Source organism: Frieseomelitta varia, unplaced genomic scaffold (assembly GCF_011392965.1).
Source record: "Frieseomelitta varia isolate USP_RPSP 00005682 unplaced genomic scaffold, Fvar_1.2 scaffold_898, whole genome shotgun sequence".
Lineage (NCBI taxonomy): Eukaryota > Metazoa > Arthropoda > Insecta > Hymenoptera > Apidae > Frieseomelitta > Frieseomelitta varia.
In genome coordinates, this window is record NW_025110698.1 from 14,075 (window position 1) to 31,133 (window position 17,059).

General features: G+C 33.4%; 3 protein-coding genes and 1 long non-coding RNA gene across 6 annotated transcripts; 3 read left to right on the top strand and 1 right to left on the bottom strand.

Annotated features, from left to right (window-relative positions):
* Positions 1-305: 305 nt before the first annotated feature.
* Positions 306-3,157, top strand: LOC122537291 (serine/threonine-protein phosphatase 2A 56 kDa regulatory subunit epsilon isoform; the record flags this gene model as incomplete). Its single annotated transcript, XM_043670352.1, has 8 exons — positions 306-512; positions 600-794; positions 917-1,047; positions 1,136-1,253; positions 1,343-1,618; positions 1,705-1,934; positions 2,055-2,200; positions 2,268-3,157. Coding segments are annotated over 7 exons (1,299 nt in total), but the record flags the coding sequence as incomplete, so codon positions are not given.
* Positions 3,158-5,167: 2,010 nt separating this feature from the next.
* On the top strand, positions 5,168-7,574 carry LOC122537271 (protein salvador homolog 1-like). 2 transcript variants are annotated; one of them, XM_043670314.1, is made up of 7 exons: positions 5,168-5,336; positions 6,023-6,099; positions 6,160-6,287; positions 6,381-6,614; positions 6,691-6,912; positions 6,988-7,293; positions 7,378-7,574. In XM_043670314.1, exons 2-7 carry the CDS (start codon positions 6,097-6,099, stop codon positions 7,466-7,468), a joined length of 984 nt encoding a protein of 327 aa, XP_043526249.1. In that variant the 5' UTR covers positions 5,168-5,336; positions 6,023-6,096; the 3' UTR covers positions 7,469-7,574. The 2 variants fall into 2 exon arrangements, with proteins under 2 accessions (XP_043526249.1, XP_043526248.1); XM_043670313.1 differs by lacking the exon at positions 5,168-5,336 and adding an exon at positions 5,382-5,815.
* A 55-nt stretch (positions 7,575-7,629) lies between these two features.
* LOC122537272 lies at positions 7,630-8,587 on the bottom strand. The gene is made up of 4 exons (XR_006308595.1): positions 8,419-8,587; positions 8,158-8,293; positions 7,869-8,064; positions 7,630-7,777 (listed from the first exon to the last, which is right to left on the bottom strand). It is a non-coding gene; the product is annotated as an uncharacterized LOC122537272 (long non-coding RNA).
* A 1,358-nt stretch (positions 8,588-9,945) lies between these two features.
* On the top strand, positions 9,946-14,658 carry LOC122537270 (probable maleylacetoacetate isomerase 2). Of its 2 annotated transcripts, XR_006308594.1 has the most exons (6): positions 9,946-10,273; positions 10,613-10,664; positions 10,819-10,967; positions 11,049-11,253; positions 11,330-11,633; positions 11,865-14,658. XR_006308594.1 is itself a non-coding variant. In XM_043670312.1 (5 exons), exons 1-5 carry the CDS (start codon positions 10,256-10,258, stop codon positions 11,557-11,559), a joined length of 654 nt encoding a protein of 217 aa, XP_043526247.1. In that variant the 5' UTR covers positions 9,947-10,255; the 3' UTR covers positions 11,560-14,658. The 2 variants fall into 2 exon arrangements, 1 of the variants encoding a protein (XP_043526247.1); XM_043670312.1 differs by having other exon boundaries at positions 9,947-10,273; positions 11,330-14,658.
* Positions 14,659-17,059: the final 2,401 nt, after the last annotated feature.

Genomic DNA, 17,059 nt, shown 5'->3' on the forward strand with positions numbered 1-17,059 from the left:
TTTGAAGAAGAAAACAAAGATAGAAAGCTCGATTAAATATCTGTTGACCAAATCTGTTTAGTAAAATAAATTTAATCCTAGTGGTGTTTTGATTTCTATCTGGTCGAAGCATTTGAGACCAATTTCGAAAATTAATCAAAAGTAACTTTTCAGGGTTTACTAATCCTGCAAAAGGATTGATAACGATATAATAACGATATTGATGATTGTAATTTACGATCACATATGATATAACTGTATCAATCAAATTTGCAAATTTTTATAAAAAAAAATTTATGTTGCGTCGAATTCAAATGGATTATTGAAATGTTGCAGATGTCACACCATCGGAGCAAGAAGATCTGTTCATCCGAAAACTTCGGCAATGTTGCGTGACCTTTGATTTTATGGATGCTATGGCGGATCTCAAAGGCAAAGAAATTAAACGAAGTACACTCAATGAATTGGTTGAATACATCACAGCCGGACGAGGTGTTCTTACAGAGCCTGTGTATCCTGAAATCATTAAAATGGTAAATGCGATGTAAAAGTAACATTTGCATCTGAATTGATGATTTAATTCCCAAAATATTTTCTATGTAATAATACGTTTGTTAAAGATTTCTGCAAATCTGTTTCGCACATTACCACCTAGTGAAACACCTGATTTTGACCCAGAGGAGGATGATCCGACACTGGAGGCAAGCTGGCCCCATCTGCAATTGGTTTACGAGTTCTTTTTACGCTTTCTTGAATCCTCAGATTTTCAGCCTACTATTGGCAAGAAAGTTATTGACCAAAAATTCGTTTTACAGGTACAATTAGCAATTTATAATGCATGACGCTATATATTTGTATATTTATGTACAAATTTATTATTTGTATATATTTATTTGTTATGTATTTGTGTGTATATATATTTGTCTTCTGTTTATAGTTATTAGAGTTATTTGATTCTGAGGATCCCAGGGAAAGAGATTTTTTGAAAACTGTTTTGCATCGTATTTATGGGAAGTTCCTTGGTCTTAGAGCCTTTATACGTAAACAAATCAGTAACATTTTCTTGAGGTATATATGAATACAGTAACAAAATTCATACGATACAAAGATAAATATGTATACAATAAATTTTTCCTTTAACTACTTATTTTTGTAGGTTTGTATATGAAACGGAGCATTTCAATGGAGTTGGTGAACTTCTTGAAATTTTGGGTAGCATTATAAATGGATTTGCTCTTCCTTTAAAAGTTGAGCACAAGCAGTTCTTAGTTAAGGTACAAAAAAATTGTTGAATTATTATTATTATTACTTTTAAAATGCATTTCAAAATCTTTGTGATTTATGTTTTACTGCTCTGTTATAGGTGCTGCTACCACTACATAAAGTAAAGTGCTTATCATTATATCATGCACAATTAGCTTATTGTGTGGTACAATTTCTTGAAAAGGATGCAACCTTAACAGAGCCTGTTATACGAGGCCTCCTGAAATTCTGGCCTAAAACGTGTAGCCAGAAGGAGGTAATGTTCCTTGGTGAAATTGAAGAAATCTTGGACGTGATAGAACCTAGCCAATTTGTTAAAATACAAGAACCTTTATTCAGGCAAATTGCACGTTGTGTGTCCTCGCCACACTTTCAGGTATTGGATACTAACTTTTAAAGCATAAGATATCAATAAGATACAGTAACATTTTTTTAAATAATAAGATTAATTTATGTATATAGGTTGCTGAAAGAGCATTGTACTTTTGGAATAACGAGTATATAATGTCCCTAATTGAAGAAAACAATCATGTAATAATGGGAATCATGTTCCCAGCATTGTATAGAATTAGCAAGGAACATTGGAATCAGACGATTGTAGCTCTTGTTTATAACGTTTTAAAAACATTTATGGAAATGAATAGCAAGCTGTTCGACGAACTTACTGCCAGCTATAAGTCTGAAAGGCAAAAGTAAGTTGCTTTTCATTTTATGGAAACTGAGATAACTGTTACAAGAATTCTTCTTTCTGAAAAACAACCAAACACGTTAGTAGCTTTTACATTATGTATAGAAATATTTTGTAATATCAGGGAGAAAAAAAGGGAAAAGGAAAGGGACGAATTGTGGAGGAAGCTAACCGAATTGGAAGTAGAACGACGTAATGTGCTTACAGCTACCTTCAACAATCCTCTTCCTGCCACGACAACACCTACAACACGAGCCCGCCCTTGAGCTGGTGAGTAACTAATATTTATTGGATATATAAATGTGTAACATATTCAACGAACGTATTATCATTACAGGTGGAAATTCACTCCCAAGCTGCCCAATCATTAGCCCTTAGTTTACGTCGATTGTCCATACACTACATGCAAAAATTACTGTTGTTAGTGGAGCAGTGTCTCACAATGGCATTCTTGACGTAATGTAATTTCTTTCATTAGTTACTAGCCTAAAGGGCGAAGTGGAGAAGAGAAAAAAAAATAAGGAAGAATCAGTAATCACAATTTTATTCTTCTTCGACGCAATGATAATTGATGAGTTCTAATATTTTTATTGTGTATATTAATTTCTACTTTTCTTTTTTCCTTTTTCTTTAAATAGCAATGAATTAAGTTGTACAATGTACTCAGTGTCAGCACATAATACGATGATGTTAGTCCCTTCTTAACTAAAGTTTAGCTGCGCTCGGTAGGAGGAGACGATCAAGATGTAAATTCAGATAGACAAAGTATATTGTTATAATATTAATTTTTGCATGTGACATTTGCTTCAGTTTTTAAATGGCTGATGTCCTCTCATGACTGACCCACCTTACTTTGATTCTCACCTCCAACAGAGCCAGCAGGGGCGTTGTTTGAAATGTATCATATATTCGTATTAATGATAATGATAACTATAACAAAACATAATAAAATTAGGTAAATATATAAATATATACATAATACAATATATTATAAAAATATAGTACTATTGACGATACAAGTTACACATTCACACATACACGAATACATCAAACTGTGGTAAATACGTGTAACGTACAGATCGATGTGCTACAAATACTAACATTGTGCTGACTGCATGCCCGCAGCAAATGGAGTAAATTTTTTCAAAGAAAGAGAGCCGTAACGGTATGCTCGTCGCATATCGAGAATAATATTGAATAATAAAATTCAATTCACTGAAACAAAAAAACAAAAAAAAAAAAAAAAAAAAAAAAAAAAACGTAAAAAATATGTTGTTTTTTAAATAAAAAAAATAAATAAAAAAATAAAGATGCGAGGGGCAAGTATACAATAAAAAAAATTTAATTGTACCAAAATATCCATTGCTTATAAATATAATAAATAATAGAGATACAATGCATAAGATTTATTCGGAGCTGTGCTCCCACAGGCCACTGCAAAGACGTGGGATCGTTTTTAAAGTTTCTTACCATTGCATAATAATGATAAACAATAGTAGCTCTTAATAAATAGATGGTTAACAAATGAGTGACAGCTTGCTCATATTTTCATGAAGTAGCTGAGAAACACATCTAACATATTTGTTATGTTTTACTTTCCATTCTTTTTATGTCAACTATGTTTTACCTCATCTCATAGCATACAATTTGTTTACATTGTATACTATTTATCTCCACTTCATGAAAATTAGTTCAAAAATAAATTGGAATATATAATTATTGTAAATGTTGTAATGTGACTCAAAACAAACAATACGGATAAATTCATAAGAGTTCTATATACATAAATAGACACTTTATTAAATGAATGTCTAATTTATTTCTACTCTCTAATTTTTTTAAGCGCTGCTTAAATCAAATATCAATAATCAATTGTGTAGATTATTAAAAATATTTTGTCGTGGCCTATTTTCTTCTTCTTTCTTTTTTCTGAGATTTGCAAGTATCCATCCACACATCTTTTTTCGACAGTAATAAAGAATTTTGATAATTATTGTGTTTGGGCTAACTTAGTTTTTAGTACATTTCCAAATATACTACAGTAAGAAATTCTAATGACGTACATATTAGTATTTTTTTATATCGTAAAAAAACTGCATTTGTATGACAGCATGACAAGAATTGGATACAAAATCATTGCAAATACGTACTTCCATACTTTGCGGCAAAGAAAGAAACAAATATAATCAAAAGGTTAGAACAATAGGAGATCCTACGATTACAAACGCGAGCTACACTGTGATAGTCTATCATACATATTTATCGTTACAACGCAATCATTAGCGATTGTATTAGTTTTCTTTTCTTGTGCAAATTACAAATGAACAACCTCAATATATACGATTAGTCCGAATTATAGCGGATATATGATTTCATTGTAAATAGACTTATAGGTATATACTTCAGATACTCATATTAATCACTGTTAGAAACATAACAGTTGTACAGTTGATTTTAGAATGTAAAAAGAGTAACATAAATGAAAGTTGATTAATTTATCCTTGTCATATTACACATAAGAATGGTTAGCTATTCGTATAATAAATTTAAGTGCAGTAATTGAATAAGATTAATAATTATTTATACTCTAAAATAGCTGTTGCTTGAAAAGAAAAATACACGACTAGAATATTCTAATGTAAGCAAATTTTTTTTTTAGCTTGAAAAATAAAAAGAAATTAATATGACACATGTTATAAAAAAGAAATACAAGATGCTATGAACGAGAAAACATTCGATTATTTTTAAATGATAACAAAAATACTTTGTCAAAATTTATCAGATACATTTTGATAGTTTATCCTTTATACATTCACCAACAGTTTAAAAGAAATATATATTTTTTACCATACAATCTCTAAAAATATTCATGCATGAATATCGAAAATACAGCAAGATTTTATTTCATTATATACAACAAAGTTCTTATTTGAAAAGAGGTATCCGTATAAATACAATAATGATGCAATAAAAGTTAAAAGGATATATTACTTTATTATATATACATAATACCTATATACATAACTTATATACCTAGCGAAAAAATGTACAATATCGATCTTGTAAACAAATGAATATATTGTCTAAGTTATTTTGTTGCATAATATACTATTGACACATTGAGATAGGTTATGAAAATAAATATTCTTAAGTAAAAATAGAACATAGCATAAGACGTAATACACAATTCTTACCTATTGTGTATTATATATCTACACAAATACAAAAAAGATTTTTAAGTCATATAACTAAATGAATTTCAAATTTATTCTTTGTTGTCACTGACTTGTAATTACTAATTTATGAAATTTTATTGAATTCACGTTCTGGGAATATGTCAAGTTGACAATTTGTTGACAGGTAAACAAGATGGACTGCTGTAAATCATTTTCGAAGCATTAAATACGTACGTACGATTAATTTTTTCGAAATTTTTCGATCTCGTACAGTTAAAAAGAAAGAAAGAGAAAATTAATTAGGAAACAAAGAAGAAAATGAAATTTAATGTTTTGATACACCTAATGCATGTTCTCGCTCGTTTCTTACGAACGTTCGTAACGTGAGTGAAAAGATATATGCATGTGTCAAGAACGCGACTTAATAAAATTTAAGTTATATCAAGTCAAGCAAATTTATAGGAACGTGTAAAATGGATAATTTTTCATCTTTAAGCACACTGTTATACGTTCGAAATACAGTTTTACTAGCTCTGTGGACGTAATATACCTGTAGGTTATAAATATCGAAGATTTATCGATTTATCATTTGATCAAGTATTTATCATTTGATCAATTATGTTGTCCCGGAAAAATAAGGATTTAAGGACAATTAAAGAGGGTGTTGTTGGTAAATATGTTAAAAAAGAAACTCCGCCTGAAATGCCAAGTAAGTTATTGTTGTTGTTGTCACAAATAATGTTCGAGAAAACAAAACCATTTTGCACGATTGTCCAATCTCTGTGTTTTTCTCCTTTAATATTTTTTCAACTTTTCAGTTGTTTTCAATTGTTTATTTATTATCGTGGCATTATAAAATACAATATATATTCATTCTTCTCTTCATTTTTTTTTTACAATTATTGTTGACTTTTAGTTATTAATGTATGGACAACAGAACCAAATAGAAGGACAAGGAATCGTAATAATCATCCAACTATTCCTACATCCATGGTAAATAGGAACTGCGTATATTATATTTCTGTAGATGAATAAAAACTAATTTTTACGTAGTCCATACCACAACAACCCAGTATGGTACAGAAGTTTGGAAACACTAAGACAACTATGAGTGCAGTAGGTTTAGGAAGTCACGAAGGAAAGTATACTCCGAATAGTTCTGTTCCGGATTTAGCTCAAAGGTAATTTATGCCCCCGGTCATATATATATATATATATATATATAGTCAAAGTATATTTAAAGTCAAAATATAACTTGCAATTTGTTCCTTTAGATTTGCCAGTCTTTCTGTCAATACTAGTACAAGGGATGGGATGTCATCTCGCACTGCAACTCCAATGCATCATTCTGGACCTTCACCCGCTATATCTCATACTTATGTTAATCAATATGCCGGATCCGAGTATCATTTAGATAGGGTTCAAACACCGCAGATGCCTTACAAGTCTTTTGACATTGATTCAGGTTACGATGAGTACAATCACTCTCCATACTGTCAAAACACAGGGTAAAGAAGCATTATATTCAGCATTGTCTAGGATTGTCCAGATATTGCATGTTATGTTATGGTTTATATTTTAAAGATATAGTCGTTGCCAATCAGAAAGATCAAGTTCTAGGAACGAACAGCAAGAAGAACTTCCTTTACCCCCTGGATGGTCTGTGGATTTCACTCTTAGAGGTAGAAAGTACTATATAGATCATAATACAAAAACCACTCATTGGTCTCATCCTCTTGAGAAAGAAGGTTTGCCTACGGGCTGGGAAAGAATCGAGTCACCTGAATACGGTGTTTATTATGTTAAGTAAGTTTCATAAAAATTAAAAATTTAAAGTATATGTTACAATTTTGATAAAAAAATATATCGTATTGTTTTTAGCCATATTACGCGACAAGCACAATATGAGCACCCATGTTATCCTCATGAGATACAAGCAGTGCGCGTTGTGTCACCTCCGCGCCACACGCATTTTCACTCTCACAGTGTTTTAGTTCCAGCGAATCCTTACCTTAATGAAGAGATACCTCATTGGTTATATGTATACAGTAGGGCGTCAGTAGCATTGGATCGCAAACTGCGATGGGAACTTTTTCGTTTGCCGGAACTTGATTGTTTTAACGCCATGCTTACTAGATTATATAAGCAAGAATTAGAGGAGGTAGTCATGCGTTATGAAGAATACAGGTTCGATAAGTTTCACGTTCTTCAGTCAGAATATCATTGGTACATAATGTATCGTGAAAATTCAATAATTGTATTAATCTTTAGGTCAGCTTTGTTATGCGAAATGGAACAAAGACTGAAGGAATTAAATCCAGAAACTTCTGGAGCAATCGCCTTACGACAGTCTCTCCCTTGATCGAATATACTCGTGTATTATTAATTATTTGTAATACAGATGATAGAATTTGACTAAGTATTGTGTTTATAAAGTATATTTGTTAATAAACTGAATTTATTAAAAACGCTTCTTCTAATTCTATTTTATTCTAACCAAAAATTAAATGCACTTGTTGAAAATTTCTTAAATTTTAAATCTTTATTGTGTAGACATATCAACTGTCTGTTTCAATTTTCTTATCTTCTAACTTGTCAACTATTTGAAATCCATCGATCCGTATAACCTGTACTTCTTTCGTTTCTTGTGCTTTCTTTATGAATTTATCTCCTGAGAAAATTTGAAATTTGCTTAATAAAGTAATAATGCAAAAAAAATTAATATTTATGTATATATAAAGTTCAATTGTCCGTTTACGTACGTTTTTCCGTATTATTAGGGAAACTTTCCTCAATTGAATATAGAAAGACAAGTATCATTACCTGCCATGCACTGAATGCATATAGTGCGGCTAATTTCGTTCGGAAATTGAAAAGCTTATCATTTGTTAAATTGAACTTTTTTACCAAGTACTTCCACAACATCATTTTTAATAACTGCGATTAAACGTAAAAGTCCTGAAATTATTTAAAAATACAAATTTAATATTTAATTTCACATTTATTTACTTTGTTACGTAACAACATCTTGTAAAATAGATTTATATGCACCTTTCAATATTTACAAATATATTATTATCAACATATTCAATATTTAATTTTTCCTCGTGCTCCGCTTGTTGGAAGTTATTTAACTGTCATGTTAACCATTATGTGAGACAATAATTTGAATAATAAAATAGATCCTCTGTAAAATTACAAATAATATACAGAACAAAATATCGTAAGTAACAAATGAAACGAAAAATATCAATAACTGTGATCTGTCAGAAATTAAATGCTAAATGAACAATATTTATACAGACATCTTACACGTCAAAGAAAATATAAAAAAGGAAGTGAGTAGTCTAAATACGAAGATCCAACTACTAAGAGTTTATAAATTAATCCTCGTAATTAGTTGCCTTTTTCAATGAGACTTTAGTCAATTTATAGACACTGAAATGCTAGCGTCGCGTAGCGGCGAAACGATGGAAATAATCCTATTGCTGTTCTTGTCATACTCTATCGCTCTCCTTGTCTGTTGTGCAATGTAATTCTGTCCTTGTCGCACAGCGTTACTGTCCTTGTCTACGAATGTGCTGTCACCTGTCGGAGTCTTTCGAAACTAAAATCTATTACCGACTTCGATCGGCATAGTGCTGCCATCTATCGGATGTTTCCTATTTGACCTTTTAGTTCCATTTCAAAATAGAAGATCTTAGATGGCAGCATTTTCGTAGACAAAGAGAGCAACAGTGTGCGACAAAGACAGATATATGGTATGAAAAACAAGGATGGTCGATAGTTTGCGACAAGGACAGCAATAGGATCAATTCCATAATTTCACCGCTACGCGACGCTAGTGTTTCAGTGTCCATAAATCGACTAAATTTTCATTGACAAAAAGAACTACATAATTGAGGGGATTAATTTCGCAATTGTATCTTTGTATTTAGATTCCCAGCTTTCATCCTACGTTTCATTTGACATAAGGGTTTACAAATTTTTTTCAACAAATCGGAAACATGAATAATATGTAATTTTAAATAAAATATATTTGACGTTTGGATTAAAATTTTTCGAATATAGTTAAAAATATGCACAACAAATTTTGCAATTTTGGATACGAATCTTCGTCCAACTATTTATTTGTTAACAGTTGTTAGATATTCCACTATACATTATGTCATGTCTATTCTATTCTTAGTTAATGGCATTATTAATATCTTATTTATTATGTAATAAGTTGCATTATCGTTATCGAATCAGATAGAATCGAATTACGATCGAAGCGCAATTAAATCGATACTCTGCACATTAATTTCTTTTTTAAAATTTGCTCAAAATACCAATTGCCATAAAATCGACAAAATTATAATATTTCAATTTTATGACGATACGAAATATTTTCGTGCAACTTTATTGTCTCTTACGTTTTGTTTCAATAATTGCTTCTCGGTAAAAATCTCATGTTGAAATAGAATTTTAGGATGCAACGAAAATTACCAATTGATAATTATAGAAGTCAACAGTTCAAGAAGAGAGGAACTGTTCAAAATTTGTTATTTCATTGTTAGAAACGATTTTACAATTTCCATTCGCATATTCTTCGTTCCTCGTAGTCCTATTATCATACATATAAGATAGGCGTCGTGTTTGAAAATTGTAATTTTTAAATATCAAATATGCGTCGTTGTTTATTCGCAACAGCGCATAAACACACGAATACAAAACACAGCTTCTCATTGCTGATACATTACATGTATGTACGTGTTAACTACATCACGTTCGAGCGAAGTGGCAATTGCAAAATTACGTGTGCTTGTAACACGACCGAAGTAATCTTTGCTGAAACGATTAAAACGCAAAACGATGCCTATCGCGTGAAACAAGATTTTACGGGTACGTCAACCTTGAGGGTTTTTCCTGGTCGTACAGCACTGGTCCCTATCGGAAAGTGGATTGCGATTGGCCGCGCGAATCCCAGACTGGAATCAGACAGTGGAATGGGTTGTCTGGCAATCGAATAAAAGGGGAGGGAGGAGTGATTTCGCGCGTTGAACGGATACCGAATAATTTCGAAGAGATTTGCGAGTCTCGGCGTCGTCTCGATTAATCGGGCGAAGATTATTAAAACAGGCGAATCCGTCCATCAGAGCCTGACGAGATGTCCGTCATGGGAAAGGTGAGCAAATTAACATTCTAATGCATTCGGTCCGACATTGTAACACGGAGCCTCTTGCTTTTATTATCAACCCTCTATTTGCGTTCGAGTTGCGATCTCACCTTCGACGACTGTGCGACGATTCGTACGAAATACGCGTCCTTCCGATATGTTTTGCATCCGCTTGTTCGGATCATCCATTCTGCAGCGCCTTACACCGCGAGAAGGAAATTTTCTTGCTCTCTACATTTGCGCTACCGGCCTCGGATGAACTAATATATGCACACCTCCGTCAACGTGTCGTTCGAAGCTAGTAAACATCGCAATATTCATCTCGATTCCTTCTTTCATTTTTTTCAGCCGGTACTCTACTCCTATTGGCGGAGTTCCTGCTCGTGGAGAGTGCGAATCGGTGAGTAAAAGATATCGTGGGTGAACAAATTGCAATTTTTTTTTCTTTTTTTTTTTTATTCGAATAATATGTACTTTTTCATTCCTGTTAAAAGTATGAATTTTTCATATTTGCACGACTATGTAATCTATGTAGAGGCGCATCTTTTTGACAGCACTGAATTTAAAAGAAATCCCATACGACATAAAACCAGTTAGCTTGATAAAGAGCGGTGGAGAACAGCACTCTAATGAATTCCGCGAAATTAATCCAATGGAACAGGTGCCAGCACTTCATATTGACAATCACACGTTAATAGAATCGGTGAGTATACAGGCAGTTATGGATATTTCTTTGTTACGCAATGAAAATTTACATGTTATATAAGTTTTTTTTTCATTCCAGTTAAATATCTTGCAATACTTAGAAGAAACCAGACCACATCGGCCTTTAATGCCTGCAGATCCAGTGAAACGAGCAAGAGTCAGGGAAATTTGTGAGGTTATCGCCAGTGGTATTCAACCATTGCAAAATTTAGTTGTACTGATCTATGTTGGAGAGGAACGTAAAAAGGAATGGGCGCAACATTGGATTACTAGAGGCTTAACAGGTGTGTTAAGAGGAAAAGTATAACTTTAGCTGTACGTTAGGTCAGCATAGATGTAATCAAAAGTGTTATGTTTCAGCTGTAGAGAAATTATTGTCATCCAGTGCGGGGAAGTACTGTGTAGGTGATGAAATTACATTAGCAGACTGTTGTTTAATACCACAGATATTTAATGCAAGAAGGTTTCTTGTTGATCTACGACCTTTCCCAACAATTTTAAGGGTAGATCGCCACTTAGAGAATCATCCAGCATTCACTGCTGCTCATCCAAACAATCAGCCTGATTGCCCTCCAGAGGCAACCAAGTAGCAAGCAAGGCAGACCACCCTCTTCCTCTTCTAATTCGTTAGAAACAGGAAGGGAGGTGGTCAAATATATTGTAGTTTTGTAGTGGCAAAAGGTGAATGCAATTTCATTTAACAAAAAGAGTTATTAGAATATGTAATTATGTTGAAATGATAATAATATGCGTTCAAATATTTTAAAATTTGAATATGATCAATTCTTCATAATTGTGGATTGTGCATTAGCGAATTAAAATTTAGAGAAAGAAATACAACTATTTCTTAATCGCTTTTCTAAATTTTTTTTCCTTTTAAGTACAAGTATACACCTTTTGTCACTTGTGAACTACGTTTAGGTACTGAAATGGTAAACAGTGTGATGTAGGGTATCGAATTAAATGATAATTTTTAATTGATTGCAAAAGTGATTTTTTCGTGATACGGTATCTATTTCGGACGAAGAGACGCACTGTACCATTTCTGTACTTATTCAGAGGATAAGAATGTTGGCCTATTTTTAATTTTGTTATATTTTTTCATTGATTTTTATATATATATACAGAATCAAAATTAACTAAATTCGTCTTCGTGTAATACTTACAATATTACTTTGTAAAACGTACTGACCTATTATAAATAGGTTCTGTTGTCTGAAATCAAAAGTTTACTTTTTATACACTTACAATAATATAATTTTTCAGTTACTTTTAGCTTACTTAGGCTAAGGAGAAGTGTTGCTATTAAATAATATTAAATATACAACTTGAAATTCTGTATTGAGTATAAAGTAGCAGATTTAACATCGCAGGTACACATACTCGTACACACACTGAATAAACAGAAGAGGAAACGTGTAATAAGGGAATGCAATCTGCTCAAACTCCGTAATACTAATCGAGGAATGAAAAGTACAAATCAAATTCCTTTTTCTAAAGCTTCACCTTTGAGTGCATTTCATTTTTCTCTGTAAACTACTGTCAGCCCACATAAGTAAACATTTCCAAATACTAGATACGAGATAAATTTCGATTTTACATATTTTTTTAATGTTGAGAAAATAGGAAGGTGTGCTCGATTTTGATATGTCGCACGAACCCATGACGTGTCTATTATCATTAAGAATCATTCTCTGAGCATTCTATAAAAAAGAATTGTAACATAGAATCATTCTCTGAGCATTCTATAAAAAAGAATTGTACTCCATAGCATAGTTAAAACGTTTTTTTTTTTCTTTTTTATTATCAATTCTCGTCAGATTGATAGAAAACGAGCTAGAGAAGTGTAGCTAGAGATTTTCTAGGATATTTTTACGTTTCAATATTGAGCACACTTTGAAACTTTACAGTATATTTTTTGCGAAGAATAATCTTTATATAGAGATACATTTTTTATTGTATCACCTATATTATATAACTTCCATATATTTTGTAGTTTTATACATGAACGATACGTTTATTGTGCAACAATGGTCACAGACGTCAACAGACGAAACAAAATTGCGTGGCAAATTTTATCCAAATGACATCCGGCATTGTTCCTTATTGCCGGGTTCCTTTTTACCGTTATTTTCTACGTAAGGCGAAGTACCACTTGGACTTGTAACAAAAATCGTACGATAGAAAATTGGAAGTTCGCAAGTTTTTTAGGGAATACTGTAATTATGTAAGGACGAAGGGGACATTTGTTTGCATGCTTTTCCCATGCAATCGTCTAACTATACGCATAGTTAGAGATAGTTCGTAATTTATATTTTAACATAAGGGGCGGGAGGGGGAAGGAGGAAAACGGAGAACGTACACTTTATATTTAGACGTGTGCGTTATGCAAGCATGTGATTAGATAATAATATATATGTATATAATTTTTATACAACACAAATTCGACTGTTGCATGCAGAGAACAGTTTCTCCAGTCGTATCTTCGAGATGGCTGCTCGTATCATTTTAACGAATAAAATATCGCATGTCTTATATATCATAGAGTTCGTCGGGCACGCATAACGAAAGGAAATGCAAACAAGTGGCGACCTTCCAGCGTAATCGCACAAAAAGGAAAAAAAAGCTCTTATTTTTCTGTCGATCACTCTCGAGGCGTGTGTCGATCATTGCGACGTAAGATGGCGATGAACATTAAAACGATCGTGATCGTGACCGCGAGGAGCAGAATCCAACTTTCCTTTGTAACTCTCGTGATACTCTTGTTACTCTTGTAATAATAAAATATCGGGGCAAGAGAAATGGACAATTTTTGTGTGAAAAAACGTGCGCTTCCGGAGAAGGAAAAGAGAAAAGACCACCGAGGTCTATAAAGGAGTAAACGAGGGAAATTTACGAAGTCAGTGTACAAATATCATCGCGTCGAACGATGATCCACTCGTGTTCGATGCGATAGGAATGAATTCTCCATTTCTCTGGGGAGGCTGGCTCTTTTTCTTTTTTTCTTTCAACGAGAGACCGATATAACTATACTTTTAGCGTACACCAGGCTTTTTCACTATTAGCTACGTTCGCAAACACGTGAGAGCTCGAAGCAGGAAAGTACGTAATGATAATGATAATATCATTGTTACGATTACGATTGTAATATATTAACAATGATAACGAATCAGCGAACGTTCGTTTTAACAGACAAATTAACAAAGAAAAGCATAGAATCGCTGTATAGTCGGATGAACTAAGGGCAATAATGGTTTAACCAATTTTAGAAGTTCATTTCACCGATGATGGTCCTAAGTAGAATTTAGTTAGATAGTGCCGCGTACACATTTGTAAAAGGATGCGTGAGCAAACTTTGTAGAAGGAGCAAATGCGAGTATGTATTATAATAACGAATGCAAACGATACTTATAATGAAAACTTAAACGAAAGAAAAACAAAAAAATAAAAAAATACAAAAAAAAAAAACGAACCACCGGTATGATACGCATAGATATTTTGTAAGTGAAAATGAATTATGTACGTTCACTGCTTATGAGGAATAATAAATTCTGTGTCATAGTGTATGTATATTAATTTGTAGTTGCGAAGCTAAGAAAAAAAAAAAAAAAAAAACGCTGTCAACAAGCTATAAATACATTTGTGAATGTGCACTTATCATTCGAATAAAAGATACGTTTTGACTGTAACGATATCATGGTTGATTTATTGACGAAAATGTCGCGCTCTAGGACAGAAACGAGAAGACGGGAAAAAAAGAACAGAAATGAAGGAACAAGGAAGATACGAACGTAAAGAAAAACGGAGAAAAAGAAACTGGAATACGCAACTTACCCGGCGTAGGAGGAGCGTTTCGCAGCGCGAATTGCTCCAAACGGAATCGGTGGACGGAAATTTAAAACTGAAACTAAAATTTTTAGCAAGACGACCGAGCAACAAACAAAGCTCTGAAGCTTTCGTGAAAAACGTACGATCCTCTTCGGAAAGGTATCGCCGACGACCGACGATCGCTTTTCCTCTCCTTTTCCTTCTCGAGCAGCGACATGAACGCTCTCTGTACCCTCCTCTCTCTGAACTAGATTAATTCGCTTTCGTTTTCAATATCTTTATTACAAATCAATCGTGTAAAAAAATACATTCCCTTATCTATAACTGACTAGTCAGAACAGCATATTTCTCTCTCTCTCTCTCTCTCTCTCTCTCTCTCTCTCTCTTGTACGACGCTGACGAAAATGCAAGAGGGACCCCGACGACCTCTGGATCCCCCCTGGTACCGTATATATATATGTATATCCGGGTGATATGCTATTGCGAACGTGAGATACATTTTAACAAGAACAACAGCAGCAACAAAGTTCGCGATAGAACCGACACACAACTATAGACTGAGTATAATATAATAGAGCGACGGCGAAACGTTAAATATTAATTCCAATGTTAATCTTTAATCATTATGCGCTCCCTCGTCGTTCGACACACGATATGCTTTGAAAAAAATACTGTCCCCTATAGAATTGCTCGCACGATCCTCCAGTTTAACGCCAACATCCGAGAGTCTTCGTGACGAAGCAACACGAGAGAACTCAAACCAGAGGCAAATCACAGACGTATGTAGACGTCAACTTCAGATCGCATACAAACGCATTTGTTTTCCTGTTCTCTCGTTCGTGTATATTATATTGTATTGTACATACAAAAGAACTTACAGACTAGTCGGAACCGCTTAGCTAGATCGCGCGTGAATCGTTAATTGTACATTGTATATCGTATATTTACAGGTACGCATGCTACCGCCTAACGAAGAGTGTGCTTCGCCTCCCTCGGTCTAGCTTTCTATCAAAATTTGGAAGGCTTTGTCGTGAGTCGAGTGGAACGAGACCGTGCCCCGGGTGGCGCATTATGCGAACGCGATTCATTTACGGAACCTTCCTAATTTCGACAAAATTACAATTGCGCAGGATGTTCGATTGTGGGTGTCGTTGTTGTCGGAAAAACGAACGACAGAGAGATAAAGAGAAAAAGAGAAAAAAGACAAAACACACGTTCCATCCGGGGAGGAACGGTGAGAAATTCCTCCGCGATGCATAACACGGGGCGGGGAAAAAGTCTTGGATGAATGAAAGAAAGAATAAAGAAGAAAAGAAGAAGAAGAAAAGAGAAGAGAGAATGCGTATGACAATCATACAGCGACACTGAATGGACAAATGGATGGATCGATGGACTAGATGGATGGAAACGTGTGTGGCCAGGTCATGAAATGAAGAACAACAGAATGCATTTAATGAGCGATTGTTTATTATGCTCTTATGGTCACTTGTCATACAGGTAACGATGCTTTCTCATGAGTGAAAATAGTTAATATATTATGTTTAATATTTATAATTATTTAACATTGAATGGAATAACTCTGATGATGAAAGAATAACAATTTATGGATGTAAATAAATGTGGTTAGAGTGTAAAGTAATTATTTTTAGAGTAAATTCAAATGCTGTGAACTAATTATATATATACATATATAAAATATATATATATATGTATATATAGTATAATATATACTTCATCAATAACAATCATAGTGGTGCCCAAGAGGTCACGGTTTCGGGTATACCCTTTCGTAAACTTTTCGTAACAAGCAAAAATTATTAAATAAAAAAAAACGTAATTATCTTCGCGTTATCGATAAAAAAAAAAAACAAAGACTTTTATTTTCTTTCTCGTATCCAGGCGTTTAAGCCGTGTGATGCATGCTCGCTCGTCGTCGCGTTTAATCGATCCGTACATCTCGGATTCATTTTGATTTCCCCGATTTGTTGTTTGAATTTTGGCTCGAATAACAACTATGCCTTTCCATCGTTTTTCTTTAAAACGTTTAGTCTTCTGAATCAAACCGAGCGAGTTCTCGCCACGTCGATAGAGAAAACACGAGAAACATTTTCCTCTATCGATCCGAGTCGAGGACAGCTCGGCACAATTAAACACGGAATTTTATTTTCCTTCTGAATTCGCTACTTATCGGTCTAACAAAAGTCGAAACAATTCGAGATCGCTTCTCGTTTTTTTTTCTTTTTTTTTTTTTTTTTTTTTTTT